Source organism: Drosophila navojoa, chromosome 4 (genome assembly GCF_054131105.1).
Source record: "Drosophila navojoa isolate 15081-1374.11 chromosome 4, UAZ_NAV_1.0, whole genome shotgun sequence".
Classification (NCBI taxonomy): domain Eukaryota; kingdom Metazoa; phylum Arthropoda; class Insecta; order Diptera; family Drosophilidae; genus Drosophila; species Drosophila navojoa.
Genome location: NC_142892.1, coordinates 23044071 through 23065270, shown reverse-complemented (window position 1 = coordinate 23065270; position 21200 = coordinate 23044071). Strand labels below are relative to the sequence as shown.

Below are 21200 nucleotides of genomic sequence, written 5' to 3'. Positions count from 1 at the left end.
AGAAGAAAAATTAATGCAGACATTGCATAAATGAGTTACAATTTGTTGGACCCTTTCACAGACCCCCATAGACCGCCGAGTGGAACCGAAATACTTATGCCTGTTGTGGTTAGCTCACTAAAATGTTTGTTCAAAAATGCATAAAGTTTCGCCGGCTACGACTTGCACAAGCAGTCATTGTTGTCGACTGAGTGCGTCCTCCATCCTTCAGAACATATATTAGATTATATACATATATGTATATGGTAAAAGGTCAAGTAGCTGCAAATGCTTTCAGCAATCGTCATACTTCAAAGCCCCTCAACTGCAGCTGCATGTAATGGGCTTCAGTTGAATTGAATTCCCCGACTTCTTGTTGCTTTGCTAACCGGTTCCATCCACTTATTTGGCATTTAAACTCGTTTAATGTACTTGCCCCATATGTGTTACCCACTGGCCCAGGCTCGCCCATGAAATTTCGCTTGTACTCACCCTGCAGCACGTGGACGCGTATGCTGGCAATTTCTGTGTTTGATGGATAGCAGGAGTATTTGCCAGAGTGCAATAAATCCGCATCGTAGATAAGCAAAATTGATTTGGTCTCCTCCGATTTAATGGTCTTAAATTTCAACCGGCCACCCGCAGTCTCCTCGCTGAGCACCTGTGTGTGTATGTGAGTATTAAAACATTTCCCTGAAAATTTTGCCTTGAAAAGAAATGTTTACAGGGGGACGGGCGGACGGGCGGACAGGCTGGCTGGCAGGCTGGCAACGAGCTAAATGCAAAAGCATGTTTTCTCATAATCATAAAAGCTAAAATTAAATACGTTACGTATACGCAGCGTAAACAAAAGCGCGAACGCAAGTCGCGCCCTGCGCTCGTAAAAGTTGAAACGTTTATCCAGCGGCAATTGGCTGGGCCTTGAGCTTAAGTATTGGTATGAGAAACAGTTTGAGTTTGAGTGCCCGAGTTTTCAGAGAGGGCAAAGTTCAATTATTCCACGATAATTTGATGCGCACACAGGAATTTTAAGTGTATCCTTAAAGCATTTTTGGTTTCGTCTTATGTTGAATATTCACAAATTGATTGCTTACCTTGTCCTGGTGATACCAGAAGATGTGTGTCGGTGGCTCCGGGCTGAACTTAATGATGCACGTTAGATTTATGGTGCTGCCCTTGTCCACATACAGATCGGGTCCGCCGAGAATCGTGGCCGTGGGCACTGCAAAAGAGTTAGCCAACAGGAATCGTCAGTCGCAGCAATGGGAAATCGAAGCGAATTGTGTAGCGCAGCTGAAACGGCAAATTACCGACAAAATATCGCAAGCTACGTGACCGTTTCCAATCAGTAATCTGCACAAACAACAGGGGAGGGGCGGGCGGAGTTTTAGGGAAAATATAGCTCAATAGCACCTGTCCCTGGTTGCCTTATCCCGGCTGAGCTGATGCCTCAGTGAACTAGTTAAATTGGCAGCTGGTCATTTCGAATGCCATCTGGCTGCTACAAAGAACTCTATTTGATGTCGCCCAACGTCATTGTCAAGCGTCCAGCCCGTGCTCTTTGTTGTGGATGCCACTTATGCAACCTGCCAGTGGTCTCCCATCCGTGGCAACCAGTGCACAGCTCGGCATGGCAATAAGAGACGTCTGCGAAATGCGCATTCCTCTCTGGGAAACACAGAAATGAGCAACAAGCGAATCGTGCGACAAAGCTACTCCCCACAAGGTAAACTCGGACTAATTGGTATTGAAGCTAAGAGTAGCAATAGATTCCAGACTCAGCAAGCAATCTCAGCAAAACGAATATGCTGTTTGGGGTGGATGACAATGACTCAGTTGCTTCTGTTTGTATTACATGAAAGCACTCATTGAGTTAGTTTATCGAAGCGCTTGGCACCTAATTGTTTACATTAATGTCAACAAAAATTTAACTAAACAATTTTGATAATCATATTTTATTTCTAATGAAAAACTGTGTACTACTCTCCTTTGAAAGTCATCTGATATTGCCTGAGCAGTGTTTAATTGTGTGAATCATCCTCTCAACCCAACCCGGACGGTAGCTCAATATAAACCACTGCCGCTCGTTAGCCGCCTTCAGTAGATCTCTGATCATAGAATGCAGCGAATGAATAAGCTTATACTCCTTTGGTTTGTTCTCTGCTGGAACGAGTGCCTGGCTATTGACTTTTGTAACATGACTGAGTGCAATGGATTGCGTCATTTGGGCTGTGAAAACGATTTGGTAAGACTGTCAATTATCTAAGTCTACTCTAATTGCCTTTAGACCTTCCATGAGAACTGCCTACGCACCCGCATCCTGCTCAACATGCAAATCTACAGGGAATATCTGCTCAAGATGCACAATAAGTACCGCGAAGAAGTGGCATCTGGAGTCATCAATGGGCTGCCCGAGGCTAGCCACATGCCGGAGCTGATTTGGCATTTTAAGCTGGCTCTGATTGCCGAGTACCATGTCAAGCGTTGCGAGCAGGACCTCAACTACTGCTTAGCCGTTTCTACGTTCACTGATCCCGCGCTGAACTATGGCATGAATTGGCTGGATATTCAGTCGATCCCCAACTACTCACGCTCGACGAACTCCGAGAAGCTGACTGTCCAGACGGAAATATGGATGCACCAGGTCTACAAGCTGGCACTAAGACAATACGAAGTGGGAGAAGTCTCGGAAATCAAGAACATCGTGAACGACCACAACAAATACGTGGGCTGTGCGGCCGCCGAGGACTTCAACCGGAAGGCCAGTCGGTTCGTGCTCGTCTGTTATTACAATAGCCAAATCGACCCAACGTCACACCTTTATACGGCGGGAACATTTTCGGCGGATCACTGTGCCGAGGGCGTCAGCGAAGACTATCCACACCTGTGCAAGACGTTGCCAGATGAATTCGACTGACATACACAGAGCCAGCTCAGCTAAGCAACGTACTATTTCAGGCCGAGATAGCTGCAGCACCACTGCTGGCTGTCTAATTAAATGGGACACGTACTTGAGAAATAAACAAATTTATGCCATAATATTTTGTACGAAAAATGTGTTAGGTAAAATGTGGAAAATAACAAACTGACAAAGTTAGTCGGAGAAAGTATTTTCCAAAGCAATTTGTTCGCTAGGAGCCAGAAAAACGTTGCACCAGGCACAAGCGCTTAACTCGCCTCCACAGCACTTCTACTTCCACCCGACTGGAGGACTTGGCTCAAAAGTGCACATAACTGGCACGAAATATGTTTGAAAAAAAAAAAAAAAAATAAAATAAAATAATAATAAAAACGAGCGAGAACCTTCGTGTGGGGAGTACCCGACTAGGACATACCCTAACCACAGGCCAAGAATACACAAGCCAAGCCAAATGTTTTTACGAACCGTTACGAGTTCGAGTAGCCAGAATCAATTAGATGTGACTCACTGTAAGTAATCAGATTTTAAATTCGTCAGCATTCCTACCTGCCTCTACTATTCCCCTTTCTTTTCATGGAATGTTTAGTTAGAAAGTACAAATAAAGAACAAAAGATAGCAGCTGAAAATTCCAAATTTAGTTCGATTGCAGTAGTTATCGGACTTAGAGGGACGGACTACACTTTGTGTGTTTCGCCACTAGTCGATATACCTGCCGAACTCCAAGTTTCAATGGGTTCAGGGTATACGAATACTATATGCACACGCTTGTCAGCTTCTCGCTTTTCAGTTACCCCATCTGTCTGCGGCAACAGTTAACTAACGCATGTTCCCGCTACACATAAGCTTGTCAGGCAGCTGTCCTTGAGAGTTTGCACTGCTTATGTCGTATTTCTTTACAAACCCGCAACTGTCTGAATGGGGCCAAACATGCCCGCAAACTCGTCATCGCTGGACTGATAGACCCGATCCGCGGCTATGTAGAAGGCATCGTCGTTGTAATATTGCTGCATCACACTGCTAGTCTCCTCGTCAATTAGGTCTTGTTGTCGAGGAAAACAATCAAAGCAATGAAAATATGTGAAAGAAAATAAATAAATGAATAAGTAATTAAATTATATTAACTATTAAATTAAAAAGAAATAATATCAAGAATATTATAAATAATAATAAGTAAAATTATTAAAAATATAAAAATTCTAAATAGTTTATTAATTTTGTTGTGGTCTTCTAATATATTTCCGAGCCGTAAAAATCATATAATAAATAACATAATTAATAAAAAATATAACGACGATAATACTCAAATTAAAAATACAAATAATAATAATAATCATAATAAAATAAAATCATTTTTGTTGGTGCATCATATTCTAATTTTTTCATTTTATGCCATATACAATATACAATATTATCATATGAATCAATATTATCAACTGAATATATACAACTGAAAATAAAATTCAGAAGCTGCACAAACAACAAAAATTAAACACAAATTAATTTAATTGAAAGTCATTTGACTTTCATGTTGAATGAAATGAAAACATACGATTCAATATCTAGCTTTTCCTCACTTTTTTTATGCCCAACTCTCCTGAAAACTTTTCACATATATTTGGGAAATTCGAGCCACATTCGAGCCATCTCTGCTTTCGATCGGCTCTTGCAGCTGTTGTTGTTATTCGTACACGTTTTTATATGAGTATATTGGATGAGCAACTCAACATCGTTGACTAACTGACTGAGTGTCCCAACAAGTTAAATACTCTCGTCTTAGTCAGTGTCTAACGTAGTATAGAGAACTTAAAATCGAATTCTATATTCTATCAATGTTTCATCGATTAATGTATATGTTGCGCTATACAATTTTATAGAAAAATCTTAGCAAGCTTGCTTACTTAAATAGAGTATTGAGCAGTCAGTTACTTACAGCTTTAATAATGTTACTTGTTTTTATTATTTCTGTATATTTTTGTAGCGATATTGCCAAGTGTGCATAATTTACACTTTTGTAAATTGCATGAATATGCAAATAAGAAAAAATGTGAATACCCATACCATCGTTTGTTTTTTTTTTTTTTACGTGTCGAAATATTACGTATACGCTGGGAGAAGTAACCGAAGCTGAAATATGCAAAAGCCCAGCGGCTAAAGCTTCGTCAGCTGCACGGATATATAAACGTTTGCCATTATGTATGTAGGAGTATATACGTATGTGTTTGTGCGTGTGTGTGTGCGTGTGTATAGAGTACACATCGCTTGACACAGTTTTTGGTTTGAACTCACCCACAATGTTCAAGTTGACCGAATAGCTGCGCACCGGCTGCGTCGATATTTGACATTCGTAGACGCCAGCATCGCGCTGCTGGGCCCATTTGATTTGCAATGTCCATTCGTCAATATCGCGATGATAGGAGGTCTGAAAACGCTGATCCGTGGTGTAGGTGTAGGTGCCCACGGTGAGTATATGCAGATCCCGATGACGTATCCAAGCGACCTGTCAAGGTTGTGTCAATAATCTATCAGTATCAGTAATTGATGGATTTGTTGCGCCTTCAACTCGAATAGAACGAGGCGAGTTGAATTAGCTTTTTATATAACTGTTAGCAATGCCTGGCTTATGAGGAATCATATGCATACTCGATTTTAAATCTGTTCATATAATGAGAGGATTCTTTTTGATATACAGTTAAACGCTCTAATAATAATTCTTAATATGTGAGTCGTTCTATCCGTATCTGATCTGTCATCAAAGTCAAATTTTTATCTGCATTCCAAGAACTCACAGCTCCCAGCTCTGTCTGTTTTACCATAAGTCCTAAGCCATCCATTATTCAATTAATAAGTTGTGTTCTCTTTATAATTAATTAAACAGTAATTCTTTGTGCAAATGCGCCCGAACATAGCTGTTGCTATCCTGCACATAATTTAATATAAACGACTTTCTCAAACTTCTTCTAGCTACAGACTATTTAAAGAGGCATAAAATGCGAAAATTTAAATATATTTAAGCGTTTTGCTTCTTTATTTTGCGGTGTTTGTGCTTCCCACGCTGATTTGCATTTTGATTGGGCCAAGACGAAACTTGTGTCAATTTGCTGGCCCCAGCACAGGCCGAAAATTTGTGCAGCTCGCAATCTAAATATTAAATAACTAAAAATTAGTGTGCACCACGCATGGCAGCCCCGACAAATGATACTTCCGTGCTCTTAGCCTCGACATTCCTTTTCCGCATTGGCCACTACATTTTGTAAATTTTTGATGTAAAATTTTTCGTTTTTTTTATATATATTCGAGCTGCCACTGTTTTGGCAAGTTTTTGGGTGCCTTTTTATGCGGTGGCCAACTGCTACACACATACACACAAACACACATGCGGACGCTGGCAGACATGGCAGCAGACGGACGGAACGGCGGGTATATACACAGACAGACACTGCGTCAGAGTCAGCCAACTGTGCCAGGCATCCATCTGTGCAGTTCCAGTTGCCGTCTGTCTAATTCGGCAATAACAGTCCAGGCCTGCAAAACGGAAAAAAACTTGTTTCCGTCAGAGTTTTTGCCGCACTGGCAACATAAATTTACCGTTGGCCAGAAACGAGCCGCCAGTTAACTAGAGAAACTCGCACCGAAAATTCCCCGCAACCTCTCTCACTTACTCTCTTTCTATCTCTCTGTCCGTCTGTCTGCTTGTGTGTGTGTGTGTGTGTGTAGTTTACTGATTGCGGAAGCGGATTTGGTTATGTGGAAATCTATAGACCCCATTCTGGGTGCCAAAACCGACGCTAAATCGCTTAACGTAATCAACGCTGGAGCATTTATAACTTCTGGGCCCAAACGAGGAGCACCTGCAAAGTTTCTCACGATTGCATGTGGATGTGTGAATATCCGCAATGCTGAAGTGCGAATGCGAACTATTCGGCCTATTCGTGTTTTGGGGTCTCTTTAATTGTTAAATCTCATCGTAAATTACGTTTAATGCTTCTCCGCAGCAGATTGTGCTGCAGTGACAACGGCTACAAAACATTGGACTGAACTTGGCCCAGGTCTGGGTTGATGGACTGGCGGAGTTTACGGCCGACGGCTGCCGTATTGCAGTTATGGCAACCCATTTAAATGGTTTGCTGAAATTCAATACTTTGTTAAGCAATTTTGCACGAGGCAGAAGTCTAAGTGCTGCAGCTGCTCGAGGCGGGCCGAGGCAAAGCTTTGAAAACGAGATGTTAATTGCCTGAAACAGAAACAGAATCAGAAACAGAAGCCGAATATAATCCAGGCCAGGAGCCAGGCATGGCTCATATGGCAAGCAAATGGTCAAAGTTTTTTCAGGCCATGGGAAATCAAGTGACGCCATAAAAATAATGACAATATCTGGGCGGGGCACACGGACAACATGTGTTGGCTTGTGCTCTCCAGGCTAAGCTTCGGTTCATTGTTTCAACGTCACGTAGTACATAATAAACGGACAGTAAATTTAATAAGCGTCTGTTATTATGGCACACACACACTAGCACACCAGCGCACCCGCACGCACACTACAGCACATGCTGCCTCTACCAATATCGTATCGTATGGCGACTATCTGAGATGGCCGGCATATTGCCAACACTTGTCGCTACATTTTTGTTTATTAAATGTAAATAAAAATAAACATTATTAAAACAGACGCCCCCGCCGCAGCAGGCGAGCTGTTGTTTTGGCTACCCAATCTGGTTTCGTATAATTTTTGTACCAAAATACATACATAAATGTATATCTGTTTGTGTGGGTGTATTTCTTTTTCATTCGACGTTATCTGAGTGGGACAGGCCCGTTCTTGCGGCCAGTGCTTATTGCACAGCAAGATTGCCATCTCATGATTTGTATTTATGCTTATCTGTGGCTTTCCACGACCGTCCTGCCGTACTCACCGTCTTGTTGCCCAGATGCTTGACCCGGCAGCCCAGATATGCGGACTTGCCCACCAGCGATGTGATATTCCTTGGCATTGTCAAATCGAAATACGGCTCATTCCATTTGTGGCCATGCGGATAGTGTAATGGCGGCAGATGTGTTGGTTTTGCATCTACATTGTTGTGATTGTTGTTGTTGCTCACAGACTGCCGCTGGTAGCCCAATGTTAGCCCTGCGAAACAGAAGCAAAAAAGGTCACAAATCAAAATACGCATTATGTACTCGTATTTATATGTACATTCATTATAGTGAAATGTATTTCTTCATGCGGAATTTGGCATTGCTGTCCGTCAGTGCTGTGAAACGAGCTACTTAACCTCGATGTTTGTGTTACTTGTATTATTAGTTTGTAATACCAGCTAAGCCACCTGAAGGACCACGCCCCAGCTGGCCGTGGATATTGGGCCGTGCCGGAAACAGGAAACGGCTTAACCGAAAATCCAACTTAATTCACACTAATTGCAGTCGCACTGATGGAATGACACACAACTCTATCACCTGCATCCACGCACACCCACTCATCCACCCACACACACATAGTTATACACTGCTGATGTGTGTTGGTGTGCGTCTTGTGTAACTAAAACTTAAATTGCGCAAATGACAAACTCATTGTGCCCGGGCTCAAGTGTCGGTGGCAGCTGCATGAGCCTCGCTGGCTCGTCAAGTGCGACTCTTGCGGAGGACCAGTTGTTGTTGTTGTAGTTGTTGTTGCTGTTGCTAGTGCTGGCTGTTGTGCATTTCAGTTATGGGCCGCTGGCAGGGGCTAATTTTCTAATTACCCGACGCGTCGACTTTCTATGACTCCGCCAACACTCGCGAAATGAGAACGCAATGCTTTTTATGAGGCACCGAGAGGCCTGACTATGAAGTGCTCTGATGTTTATACGAGGCCTGCAAAATATGGTTACTTTTGCAGTTGTAATTGATCGAATTGAAGATGCCCTTTGATCTAGGTTTCATATGTATAACAAATAACCGACTATGCTAAACATAAGAAACAAAACTAACTATGTATGTACATTGAAGACTTTTTAATATACCAGGCAGTGCATTTCTAGTGCTTTCAAAATAATTTTGTATAATCTAAAAAAATATTTTAGTCAGAGAATGCTGAGAAGTTTCTTAATTGCTCACTTTTATATATATATCTATCCAATTTGGCACATATATACGCCCTCAATGTATATACCCCCTTTTACGAAATTTTGGTGGACAGAGGGTATTAAGAGGAAATGGCAACAAAAAGCTCTAAACAGCAAATTTTCGCCAAAAGGCACAGAATGGCAACAAAAATAGAAAAAGGAAAAAAGCTAGCTGCCTATTTGGGAGGCTCGTAAAAATGCCCATGTCAAATTGAGAGGCGTCGTAAAAAAGCTGAAACAGTGTAAAAGTTTTTTAGAGCTGAAATAATGTTAGCAACAATCAGAACGTCAACAACAACCAGCATAACAAATGAATACAAGTTTTGAGTATTTTCTGAAAAGAGTTGACAATTGAAAGTCAACAAACTGCAAAAAGAGCTGCAAAGGAAAGGCGAATTTAACACAATTGCTGGAAATGTCTGCTGGCCAGCTATTATATATATATTCGTGTATTTAAGCTATTTAAAGGTTTTCCATCAACTCAATCGGCAACCGGGAAATTGCATTTATTTGCCAGCCAGCTCCACAGCTCGAGCGGCTTAAATCGTTGTATATCTGTGGTCCAATGCCAATCAAATTTGTGCTACTTGCCTGCACCAACTGTTTTGTTTACTCATGCAGCCAAGTGTCGCTTAGCCAACGAACCAGAGGCAAATTGTCGTTGCTGCTAGTAAATTCCATGAAACTTTAAGAGAGCCGGCCCGAAGCACTACAACCGCCTTTGACAGGATTAAAATGTGCTGGCGACCCAGACGAGTGTGCAGCAGGAGTGGGCAGGCAAACACTGCAACGAAGTGAATGCAAATAGCAGCGCTCGAGTGGATTGTCGGGCATATGCATATTGCTTTCATAAAAGCAGGAGCCAGAGCGCCTACGACCCCTGCAACGCAAATTGAAATGCACTCACAGCAGCCCACGGCGAGGCAATGCCAACTTGGCCAATGGCTATGCTCAGTCCTTGCTTGGGAGGTGAAAGGTGCTGAATATAAGGCTGGAGGTAAGTGTGCGGAATAACTGGGGAATAAGACGCAACAAGAGTATTTTTGGATAACACTGAAAGGTTGAAATAATTACTAAAATACTCTATTTACATTGTATGTAGACTTGGTTCGAGCTCAAATGTGTGCTGCGTAAATATTGCGTATACGACACAACGCACGCAAGCGAAGGGAACGGAAATGACAGCCATAACTATTCCTGATTGATTTGATTTCTGACAGAGAGAAAGAGAGGGAGGAGAGAGAGAGAGAGAGAGAGAGAGAGAGAACGAAAGCGTGGTGTGGTCATTGACGCACAAAACACGGGCAATCATAACAGAACAGAGAGCCGAACACATTGCTCATTTGCATACGCCGTGTTGTGAACCTGGTGGCTGAGCCCTCGACCCTGTGACTCCTAATGAATTATTGGCTTACGGCTAGGGGACTCATTTTACGGAAAATTAGCCAGGGCATCCGTTGCAGACGTCTGACGACAAAACGATTCGCAAATGCTGCAAGATGCACACGTTTTCAACAGGACTTGGGGCTGCACTCCCACTCACACTCACACACACACACATACATACAGACATAATCACATGCCCTGAACTGCGCACAAAGCGCACGCAAAGCAACAATGGCCATAAAACGCTTAGTGCAATGGGTATATGTATGTATGTGTGAATGCCAGCGGAGTATCTAAACGGCTGTCTGTTTAATGCTCTTCAATATGTATAAAGCAAGATGGTAAGCCAGCTTTAACTGAAATGAAACACGCAAAAAGCAAACGGAACAAGTGAGCGAAAGCCATGTAAAAATATTAAGATTTATTGAAAAGAAATGTAAATTTTCTTGAAATTTTATTTGATTTTATTCTATTGCAGTTTGTATCATACCCGAAGCCATATAACTATGTCTATTTGAAACTAGATATTTTGAAATTTTCAAGTGTGCTTACTTCTTACATATCAATGGGAGATAGAGAGAGAGAGAGAGACAGAGACACCCATAGGAAAAGAGGGATATGAGTAAAAGATAAAAAGTTGGTTCAAGGCTCCATTGAATATTGCTCATAGTTAAGACTAATATTGATATTCTACTTATATTGAAGTTTAGCAAAGCTGGCCAAATTCTTCTTAACATATATATATATATATATATATATATATATATATATGTCGAAGCACTAGTATTCTTGTTGAAGCACTAGTATTCTCTTGATTAATCTCCATTGTGCAGCGAGTTCCGGCGGCGGACAAGTTCTAAACGTAACTGACCTCTTTGTCTCAACCATTTCTTGTGCTTGCCACCGAACCACACTCAGCGACAGCTACAAACGCTGTCGCCTAGCTACAACGGGACATTTCCATGCTAAAAATCATATTCCAGTCACAACACATCAAACGGCTGATGCAATACTCTTATGAAATTACAATAGTTGTGAAATAGCAAACAACTCTTATTTCACATACTGACCACCAAATACTCTCAATAATTTCACTATGTAGGTTGCGCTCATGTGTGACCAAAACAACCACCATACACTGTCATAGAGCATTCTTTGTTCAAGGGCATCAAACACACAAGCTCGACTCACACTCGCACAAGTTCGAAGGCACGCATAAAGGGAAATAGAAGCACAATTATAGTGCGCGCCAACAAATTAGTACTACTTGCTCTTCGACACGGCCATCCTGACCTTAACACGGCCTCGTGTAATATTATACCAAGCTTTTCCACATCATCAATTTATTTACCAAATATTAAGCATAAGATTCCGTTTTATCTCATAAATTGATCCATTACAACTGAATATCTTTTTACATTTTTTTCTTCTTACAGTTTTATATAAAATCTTATTTCCGATTTTAGTTTTATTCTTAGGTTGACATAAATTTATCTTCCTACTTAGCTCAAATTCTTCATAATTGTTCGCATTATCATAACCTTAGCTCGTTCTACATCAAATTATCTCATGTGCCACACGCTACGATCAGAACATTTCACCATCTCTTATTTCATTACTGTCTCTTGCAACAGTGTCTCTTTCATTTACTTCATTACTGTCTCTTGCAACAGCTTCCCATTCAATTACTTCATTACTGTCTCTTGCAACAGCTTCTCTCTCAATTACTTCATTACTGTCTCTTGCAACAGCTTCTCTCTCAATTACTTCATTACTGTCTCTTGCAACAGCTTCTCTCTCAATTACTTCATTACTGTCTCTTACAACAGCTTCAATTACTTCATTACTGTCTCTTGCAACAGCTTCACTTTCAATCAATCCATTACTGTCTCTTTCAACAGCTTCTCTTTCAATCAATCCATTAATGTCTCTTTCAATTATATTCAAATCCTCGTCGCAACTTTCCATTTCAATTGTGTACCCCTCCGTCTACCAATTCAAATATCTGCAACGGCCCTCTAAACTTGGGACTTAATTTCGTCTGATGCCTTTCTTCAATCCTCAACAACACAAAGTCGCCTTTTTTATATCTAACTAATTTAGCTTTGGTTTTATCAAATCACGCTTTATTGTAAGCTGCTCCTGGAATATTTTCCGCTGCCCGTGCTCTTGATTCTACCAAATCGACCTCATGTGTCGTGTCGCACAGTGGGAGCAGCCCCAACGGTCGAGCAACCTTACCAATAAACAATTCTAAAGGACTTGCCTTTGTTACACGACTTACTGTACAATTTAAGGCTAACTGAACCTCTCGATTGCTAGTCTCAACTGCAGTTAACAGATTTTCAAGGTGTTCATAGTCCGTTCAACTTATCCGTTTGCTCTACTTGCGCCCGTCGCAATTAAATGCAAGCATATTTTCTGTTTATAACAAACTCGCTAAACTTTGTATTGGCGAAACACCTACCCTGGCCTGCGATTATGAGGTTTGGTACTCCAAACAATGATACAGCTGATGTCACAACAATTATGCAGCTCTTAGCATCAATCTTGACCGTGTGTGTTAAATAGGCAAATTTAGTGAAAGCATCTATTTGGACAATAACATACTCCTTTTGATCAGACTTCCCACTTAGTTTTCGACGAACTTTCGTATATACTTGGACATGATTTCAAACCAGTAATAGTCATAGGCCTTATCCAACGTCTTCTCCCAGCCTAAATGCATAATTGATTCATGAATCTGATTTATTACAGACCATCTGAACGCTCTTGGGACAATTGGCAAGGATCGTGTTCTACCATTCTCTTGCACTCTCTATACTGCAAATCAAACGTGAACGTTTGTGAGTTGCAATCAGTAAGAACGACGAACTCTCTGTCCGTCAAATAATGTCGGAAATGCTTTATAGCCATGACAACCGCGAGAGTTTCTAATTCCTAAGAACGGTATCGTGACTCAGCATATGAAGTTGCCTTACTGAAAAACTCAACGACATGAGCCTTATTGTTGATTCTATGTAATAGAATGGCTCCGTATCCTGGAGCACTTGCATCCATATGCAACTCAATCGGGTATTGGGGGTCAAATATTACTAAGACTGGCTTCTGCGTAAGCAGAGAAACAACTTTTTGTCTTATTTGTTTATGTTCTGGCTTCCAGACAAACTCGTTCTTTTCCAACGTCAAAATATATAATGGCTTCATCGAACACGAAAATTCTTGTATAAATTGCCGAACATATGATGCCAATCCGATAAATTGTCTCAAGGCCAAAACCGACTTATACAAAGAAAAAAAAATATAAGTGTCGTGTCTTCACAATATTATGAATATCGTGTTATCACTATTATAAGCATCGTGTCATCACTATATTTCAAGATTAAGAGCGTAAAGAGGAAAGAATAAAATGTACTTCACAATAACGCTTAAGGTTGTATGTGTGACTATGCGACTGCCGTTATTTCAATTCCATTCGTTTCTTCCCCGATCCGTTATCCTAACCTGGCAGACGTCTCTGTCTGACGCAGTCTGGGCACGACAGTAAATTAGAGCGAGACAGACACAACAACCGCAACACATACATGTATGAGCGAGCGTGCGCGTGCACCCACACAGAACAGCAGCAAGGCCCAAATATATCATCATTTGAACAACGGTTTACAATTTTCGATCTGATAACTTCAAATTTTCCGGGAGACATAATGATATGAAACCCATTAGACAATATTTCTCGACCAATCACGACATCTTTTTTCAACTTTTCATCCCCCAAAACATGAAATAGTATCTCAATGCAAAAAATTGTTAATTTTTACATTACCAAGTATTTGCAATGTACTACAAATACTACCATTGCCAATACCCTTTAAAATTACTACATTATTAATTCTTTTACCAATTAACTTAGAACTTATCTTTTCTTTGACCAATGAAAATTCCGCACAAGTTATGTCAGGATAACATGTTTGTGAAAGCCACTGCGATGCACTGCCATCCAACGCTGCACTCAAAGCCATCACTAATGCACTGCCTTTTATGAGATTTTCCGCCATGATGATATTCACTGTAGCGCACCATGCTGCTGCGTCGGCGCCAGCAACTTCTGCGTTGAGTTTTGGCAACACTATTGTCTTATTATTTGTTGTTTCAGTTGCAATGCTTTACAAGCTCGATTAAATTTTTATTTTGTTGCTCAATTAATATTCATAGAGGCTCATTCAGAGTGGTAGATAGTGAGCCGAATCCCACTTCTGATGTCGAAGCACTAGTATTCTTGTTGAAGCACTAGTATTCTCTTGATTAATCTCCATTGTGCAGCGAGTTCCGGCGGCGGACAAGTTCTAAACGTAACTGACCTCTTTGTCTCAACCATTTCTTGTGCTTGCCACCGAACCACACTCAGCGACAGCTACAAACGCTGTCGCCTAGCTACAACGGGACATTTCCATGCTAAAAATCATATTCCAGTCACAACACATCAAACGGCTGATGCAATACTCTTATGAAATTACAATAGTTGTGAAATAGCAAACAACTCTTATTTCACATACTGACCACCAAATACTCTCAATAATTTCACTATGTAGGTTGCGCTCATGTGTGACCAAAACAACCACCATACACTGTCATAGAGCATTCTTTGTTCAAGGGCATCAAACACACAAGCTCGACTCACACTCGCACAAGTTCGAAGGCACGCATAAAGGGAAATAGAAGCACAATTATAGTGCGCGCCAACAAATTAGTACTACTTGCTCTTCGACATATATATATATATATATATATATATATATAGGCTAGACAGGTCTGATTAAATTTCCCCTGTGGCATATCTCATTCACCCATATGACTCGCTTAAACTCTGAAGCTTTAAAGAACATTTCTCTTTATAATATTTACGCGTGTGCACCAATAAGTTCATGAAGCTCGGAGCAAAGTTATTTAATAACGCATTCTTCAGTGGCTCGTGTTTTTAAACTAAAAGCTGAATAGGCAGAGGTGCACAGCTTAGGGCATGCGTGTGAGAAGGGTTCTTTTTATGCCTTTTCTGTTCTTGTTGATAAAAAAAAGTCGTATATTGTAGGGAGCAGCCCGATCCTGGCTGGGCTGAGTGTATGGTAGATTCAGGCACTTTTGATTATTATTTTACTTGACTAAAGCTCGTATTTTCCGCATAAATCTCAACAAAGTCAGTTGCTAAATAATAAGACTACGCCTTCTCGTTGTTCGTAAATTAGTAAAGTCAGCATGACAAAAAATAAAATAAATAAATAAGTAAATGAAGAAAAAAGCGAGGCAAAAAATGAAACACGACAAAATAATTCTGAGTTAAGTGTAGCGTAAAAAGAAAGCTTTCAGCTGCTCTCGGGGAAAAGCTACCTCAATTAAAGATAAGTATCAAAGTGCATAATAATCAAAAGGCAGCCAGGCGAGAGACGGGCCAATGAGTAACTCGATGGCAGGCGGCCAGGTGCCAGGTGCGGCAGGTGGCAGGTCGCCTGGGCCAGACAGCGTCTAGGATGGGGTGTGGCTGAATGTAAACACAGTAGTGCTACTGTTACTGCTGGCTTGTCAAAATGATTGTCTTACATGCATTACACGTCGCTTGCTTCGCAGCATTCTCGGGCCACGGGCGCACCTGACGTATGTGCAATTTTTCACCTGCTCTTTCTACGCTACTTTTGTTGCACATCGTTTTTCATAGACAGCAAAAACGACAACAACAAATAGCAACAAGAACATGGCTAGTTATTTTCGTGTCGTTTTTACTGCAATTTATGCAGAAAGAGCGAGAGAGAGAGAGAGAGAGAGAGAGAGGGAGTGAGAAATCCAGGCCAGGAGCCCAGATCCAGAGGGTAGGTAATAGCAGCAAAAGCGTAGTCCAAATCCATGCCAGGCCTGCCCTCTTTTGGTCATTGCCTGTTAACACACCCAATGGGAGTTATTAATGTTTGCTGGTCTTTATTTACGGCTTGCTAGCAGGCAGCCGGCAGCCGGCAGCCAGGCAGTCAGGCAGGCTGCCATCGGCATCGGCATCGGCATCGGCATCGAGTCGATTTTTTACCACCGGTCCCGAAGGCAGAACCAGAACTCGCTGACAAGCAGCAACTACGATGGGGTTCTCCACGCAGTTGATTTAAATTTGGCGTAGTTAATTTTTAACCCAATTCCAGCGGCTTTATTTATGTGAAACGCCCATTTAATGTTGCATTTTTTATTGCCAACTGGCATATCAACTCGTTTGGGGCCCGAATTTAAGGTTTTCAGCTATTTTTGCAGTGCTTAAATACGTAAATTTAATCTACACGACTTTAATGCATCTATGAATGCAATGACATTGATCTATACAGATGGAGAAACGCAAAACATTTATGCTTAACCTATAATCTTTACATTCTCATTAACTCATTATATAAACACATAAGCAATTCTTGTGGCCTTTGCATTATTTGTGACCATGATCTATACAGACAGATTGTAAAGACATTCAACCTCAGGTCCATAGGTCCTGTTTGTGCTTCTGGATTCCTTTGGAAAAACATTCAAAAATTTTTCAGCGACTGTTTGATTCGATTTTTTGATGTTTATTAAAACATATCAATCAGTTGCTACATGCATCACAGTTTAGTCCAGCCCGATCAGCTGGAGTGAGACATTGTGCTGGAATCAAATTTAACAAAAGGGTAGGGATATTTCTATTGGTCCTCAGCCCCATAAATTTTATGCGATATGTATTCGCTTTTACCACAAAGGGTTTCCCAAGTGTGCAAGCAATGAAGCATTGGGATTTAGCATATCAAAATAACGAGTGTTAAGTATAAGCTGACTAAAAGTTAAAAGGATATAATATATTTGTAGGACTTATATAATTTATTTGCAGCGGAAGCCATTACCGACTGACATGTAGAGTCTATCTTATGCAATATTACTCGATTGACTTTGCACTGTTTAATTTGTCAATATATATGTCAAGTAGGGTAAAAATCAATACGCAAAACATTTCCAGGAACTTGAAGCCTAATAAAGTATGCATAATTACCAATACAAGGGCCGCACGCATTGTCTATGAGCCGTTGGGGATGTCGATGACCAGAGCTCGCTGATTGTTAAGTGCATGCAACAGAGCTGGTCACAACAGCACGACAGCATGTGAATAATGTGCAGTGGCAACGAACGGAAGCGGAAGTGAATGCTGAGGGCAGTCAAGCAGCGTTCCGCCTCCACGTTGAGTTGGCAGTGCGCTTCATCGCATGTCGAGCTTTAAAGCGAAACTTCCCTAATTTTGTTGTCCTCCTTTTGGCGGTGATGTTTATTAATGTACTTTTCTTGTCGTGTTATTATTTAAAGCAATTACATTGCCAGTCATGGCATCCGGGGACGGGGCGCGACAGCCCCAAAGCACCAAAATCACAAGTTCGAATCGAGGACCAACTATAAAATTGATTCTAATTAAAATTCAATATTTGCGCCACGCGTGAGAATGCGCGCTGCGACAGCAATCACAATCGATTAAATTTAATTTCCAAACTAAATAAATGCTAATACAACAACAATTCCGAAGCGCAAATAATTATTTCACATTTAATACCAATGCGGAAATGATATTGTAAATAAATATTGATATATGATTAGAGCACATGTCAAAACGTCCAATGCCTGCATTAAATTCGACATGGATGAAACAATTACTAGAAATATTTCAAATATCAACGAAGCTCAGTAAAATTTTAATAGCAAAGTCAACAATTTGTATGACTGCGTGATACTCTTTCATGGTCAACGCAGTAATATATAAAAGACAATAATACGCTGAGCTTTATTCATGGGTCTATCTATATTACTAAGCGTTAGAAGACGCACCTTTTGGAACAAGTATAGCATTCGAATGATAAATGATTAATTTTTCCCCCGGCTAAACCGAAACCCTCGATAATATAATTACCCAATATACCTCAAATTTGTTTTTCGAAACCTTTATTCTGAATGCAACGCAAAATTTGTTGTCAGTGAAGCCACTCTTAGTTTCTTTTCGCTATCTATGTGGTCGGTATGTCAATGTACATACTGAATTTTGAAAGATTGCTCAACAGATTAATTAATTAATTAATGCCAAATAAATTTAAGCCCCAATCAAATGAACAAAAATAAATAAATAAATAATTAAATATTATAGTCTTTGATAAGGAAACAAATGTAAACAATGTAAAAAGGCAAAAGACTTTACACATTGATGCTACACAAAAATGCGAAGATCTTTCTCTAGGATATTGAAACCTCAGGAACAACCTAATTGGTTAACAATATTTGTTTGAGCATCACTGAATGAGAGTCTTGAAAAAGTTCAATTACTTGTGCTTATCAATTATTGGGATTTCACTGAATTTAAGTTGTAACTGGTGAATACCTAAGGACTAATCCATTCAAATTACGGTTTGATTTAGAAAAAGCACAATACTTTTGCATTCGTATTTGAAAGGAAGTCAGCTTGCCAAACTCTATTGAATCTTGTCTTGTTTTGCAGCTTGCCAAAAACGCATTTGAGTGGATATATATACATATCTAGAGATTATCAAAATACATCAATCTGCCTATCTAATCTATAGAATATTTGCTATTGCATTTCTCAGTTTGTTGCGTCCCCACCATTGGCTCGCTTCTTGTAGGTCCTTCAATCTTATAAAAATTGAGATACGCAGCGAGCAAATATTTGAAATTTCCACTAAATTGCTCAGCAGGAAGACTGACGTACAATGGGCGGACGGACAACGAGTATGCCATTGTCCGATATACTCTTTTATCTTCGCGAAAAAAAAAGATTTCAGCTTGCTCAAATATGCTAGAAATTTGAATGGAAAGCTGCTCCATGGGAAATTTGTTGATTGCCTTTACAATCATAAATATGTACAAAAATTGCACGCGAGCACTGAAGTAGAAACTTGAACCAGTGGCTTAATTACATTTTTCGCTAGCCAATATACAATAACTGGCTTAAATAAACAGCGCTTTAAGCTTGATTCTCGATCTAATAATATTTGCTGGGGACTTTATTTTTAGCGGCGGCCTGATTTGCTCAAATGCCGGTAGATGTCAGACTCCCACTGATTAGGATTCTTTCTTCCGCATTTTCGCACAACCTTTTCACTATTTTGGGGCCGTTGCTACTAGACAAGGGTACGAGAGGGAGTGAGAGTGAGGTAGACGTAGGCAAAGAGGAAAATAGTCCAGCGAGTTGAAAGCGTCAAGTATTTTCTGTTTGATGTTGTGTAGTGGCGGAAATTGCAAAATTGTAAAGCGCCACTTTCCGGCCATTTGGCGCTGTGCAGGCTCGCAGATTGGTAGTCAATCAGCTCGGCCAGAGGCCCGCGCTTGTTCATGTGTGTGGTGTGTGTGTGTGTGTGTGTGGGAGTGTATACAGTTTCGAGTGTGATTTGTGTGCGAGGGAATCCACTGTGCATCCACTGACCAGGCGTTAATTGAATTATGTTTGCCGCACAATTGGCGCTGCAAGCGCTCGTAAAACAAAAACAGATGAAATGAATCACGCAGAGAGCGAATCAAACATGAAAGTGGCCTTTGGCATGTGAAATCGATGCGAGTCCAATTTAAAGCTGTTGAGGACCTGACTCAGAGCAATAAATTATTGTAAAGCCCCGGGCAAGAAGACTCTCGCAAATGAAATTGTTCAAAGAGTGAATTGATAAATTCGTGTTAATTAATTGAAAATATCAACCATAAATCGATATTAATTAGGCAATTCAAATCGAGATGCTTTTTAATTGAAGTATTTATAAATTCTCTCGGCCTCCCACGCAAAATGTTTCTATGCTACACACACATATTTATGTATGTATGTGCACTCGATTGCTGAGCTGTAAATGCCTAATCAATTATTTCTTTAAGCCACATTTCCAATGTGCATATATTTTATACGCTTGACCTGTTTTTTGGCTTAGCTTGATTAATGACTAGCAGCACATCGTTTAAATTTAAAGCACATACCAAAAAACATTTTCTACACGTTCAGGCAATTTGACATTAAAACTCACTGCCACAGAATACACTTTTTAATTAATGCGTCATAATTAGCTGCGATAATTGGAATCGACCCCTGACTGTCCACAAAATTTTCATTTGTGTTATTATTTTTAATACTTTTGGAGTAGGCATGCCGACGTCATGATAATATATACCCATGGTAGCCACTGAATCGAAATTCGAGTCGCCCCCGCATCGATGTTTTATTCATTTGCTCAGTGGCTGGATGTGTACACAGCTCATTACAAACAATCAAATATCAATAGGAACGGCTGAAATTACACGGTCCGTGGCACGACGGAGCGCCTCAGCGTGGGCCCTCGGAGTGCACGGCCCACAGCAGAAACTAAGAGTCAGCTGGAGTGCCCAATATATATGAAGCAGTAAAACTTAATTTGCTGTTTATGCCAGAGCCTAATGACAACTGTCGACAGCCAAATGGCGAGTGGCGGCCAGGGCCTGGGGCTTGTCTTGGCGCCAGCTCCGATGGGGATTTAAGGATTAATAAGCCAAGTTTGGGACGGCGCTAATGAACTGTGCGCTAAGACCCCAGAAATGAACTGACGAGCTGCAAATGAGCGGACGACGAGCGAAGAGTGGCTGGACGTACAACGGGCCGTATGTGTGATAGCCAGCTTAGGCGACCATTTGACATTTTCCGCACGCATACAGATCCCTCACACACTCACAAACACATAGTACAGCCAGAGAATAGAGAGAAAATTGTTTGGGCAAATAAACGTAACATTTGCGTTGATTGCCAAATGCCGGCGGCTGT

At 40.8% G+C, this 21200-nt stretch overlaps 2 protein-coding genes across 5 annotated transcripts in view; one reads left to right on the top strand and one right to left on the bottom strand.

Moving 5' to 3' along the window:
- dpr10 (defective proboscis extension response 10) overlaps window positions 1-21200 on the bottom strand; it is a 51034-nt gene that overhangs the window by 2506 nt on the left and 27328 nt on the right. For 3 of the 4 annotated variants that reach the window (XM_089258883.1, XM_089258884.1, XM_018102584.3), the window contains 5 exons: window positions 7811-8025; window positions 5187-5397; window positions 3802-3939; window positions 1074-1201; window positions 472-640 (listed from right to left, as the gene is read on the bottom strand). In XM_089258883.1, coding sequence (XP_089115009.1) covers window positions 472-640; window positions 1074-1201; window positions 3802-3939; window positions 5187-5397; window positions 7811-8025 — 861 coding nt within the window. The remainder of the gene's footprint in view (window positions 1-471; window positions 641-1073; window positions 1202-3801; window positions 3940-5186; window positions 5398-7810; window positions 8026-21200) is intronic. The other variant, XM_018102586.3, reaches the window with a different exon arrangement.
- LOC108652405 (venom allergen-1) lies at window positions 1956-3018 on the top strand. Its single transcript, XM_018102589.3, has 2 exons — window positions 1956-2224; window positions 2267-3018. The coding sequence occupies exons 1-2, from the start codon at window positions 2099-2101 to the stop codon at window positions 2894-2896; spliced, it is 756 nt and encodes a 251-aa protein (XP_017958078.1). The 5' UTR covers window positions 1956-2098; the 3' UTR covers window positions 2897-3018.

Coding starts and splice junctions, on each gene's coding strand:
- LOC108652405 (XM_018102589.3), top strand. CDS start 2,099: ATGCAGCGAATGAATAAGCTTATACTCCTTTGGTTTGTTCTCTGCTGG. Junction 2,225..2,266: donor TGGGCTGTGAAAACGATTTG/GTAAGACTGTCA, acceptor AATTGCCTTTAG/ACCTTCCATGAGAACTGCCT.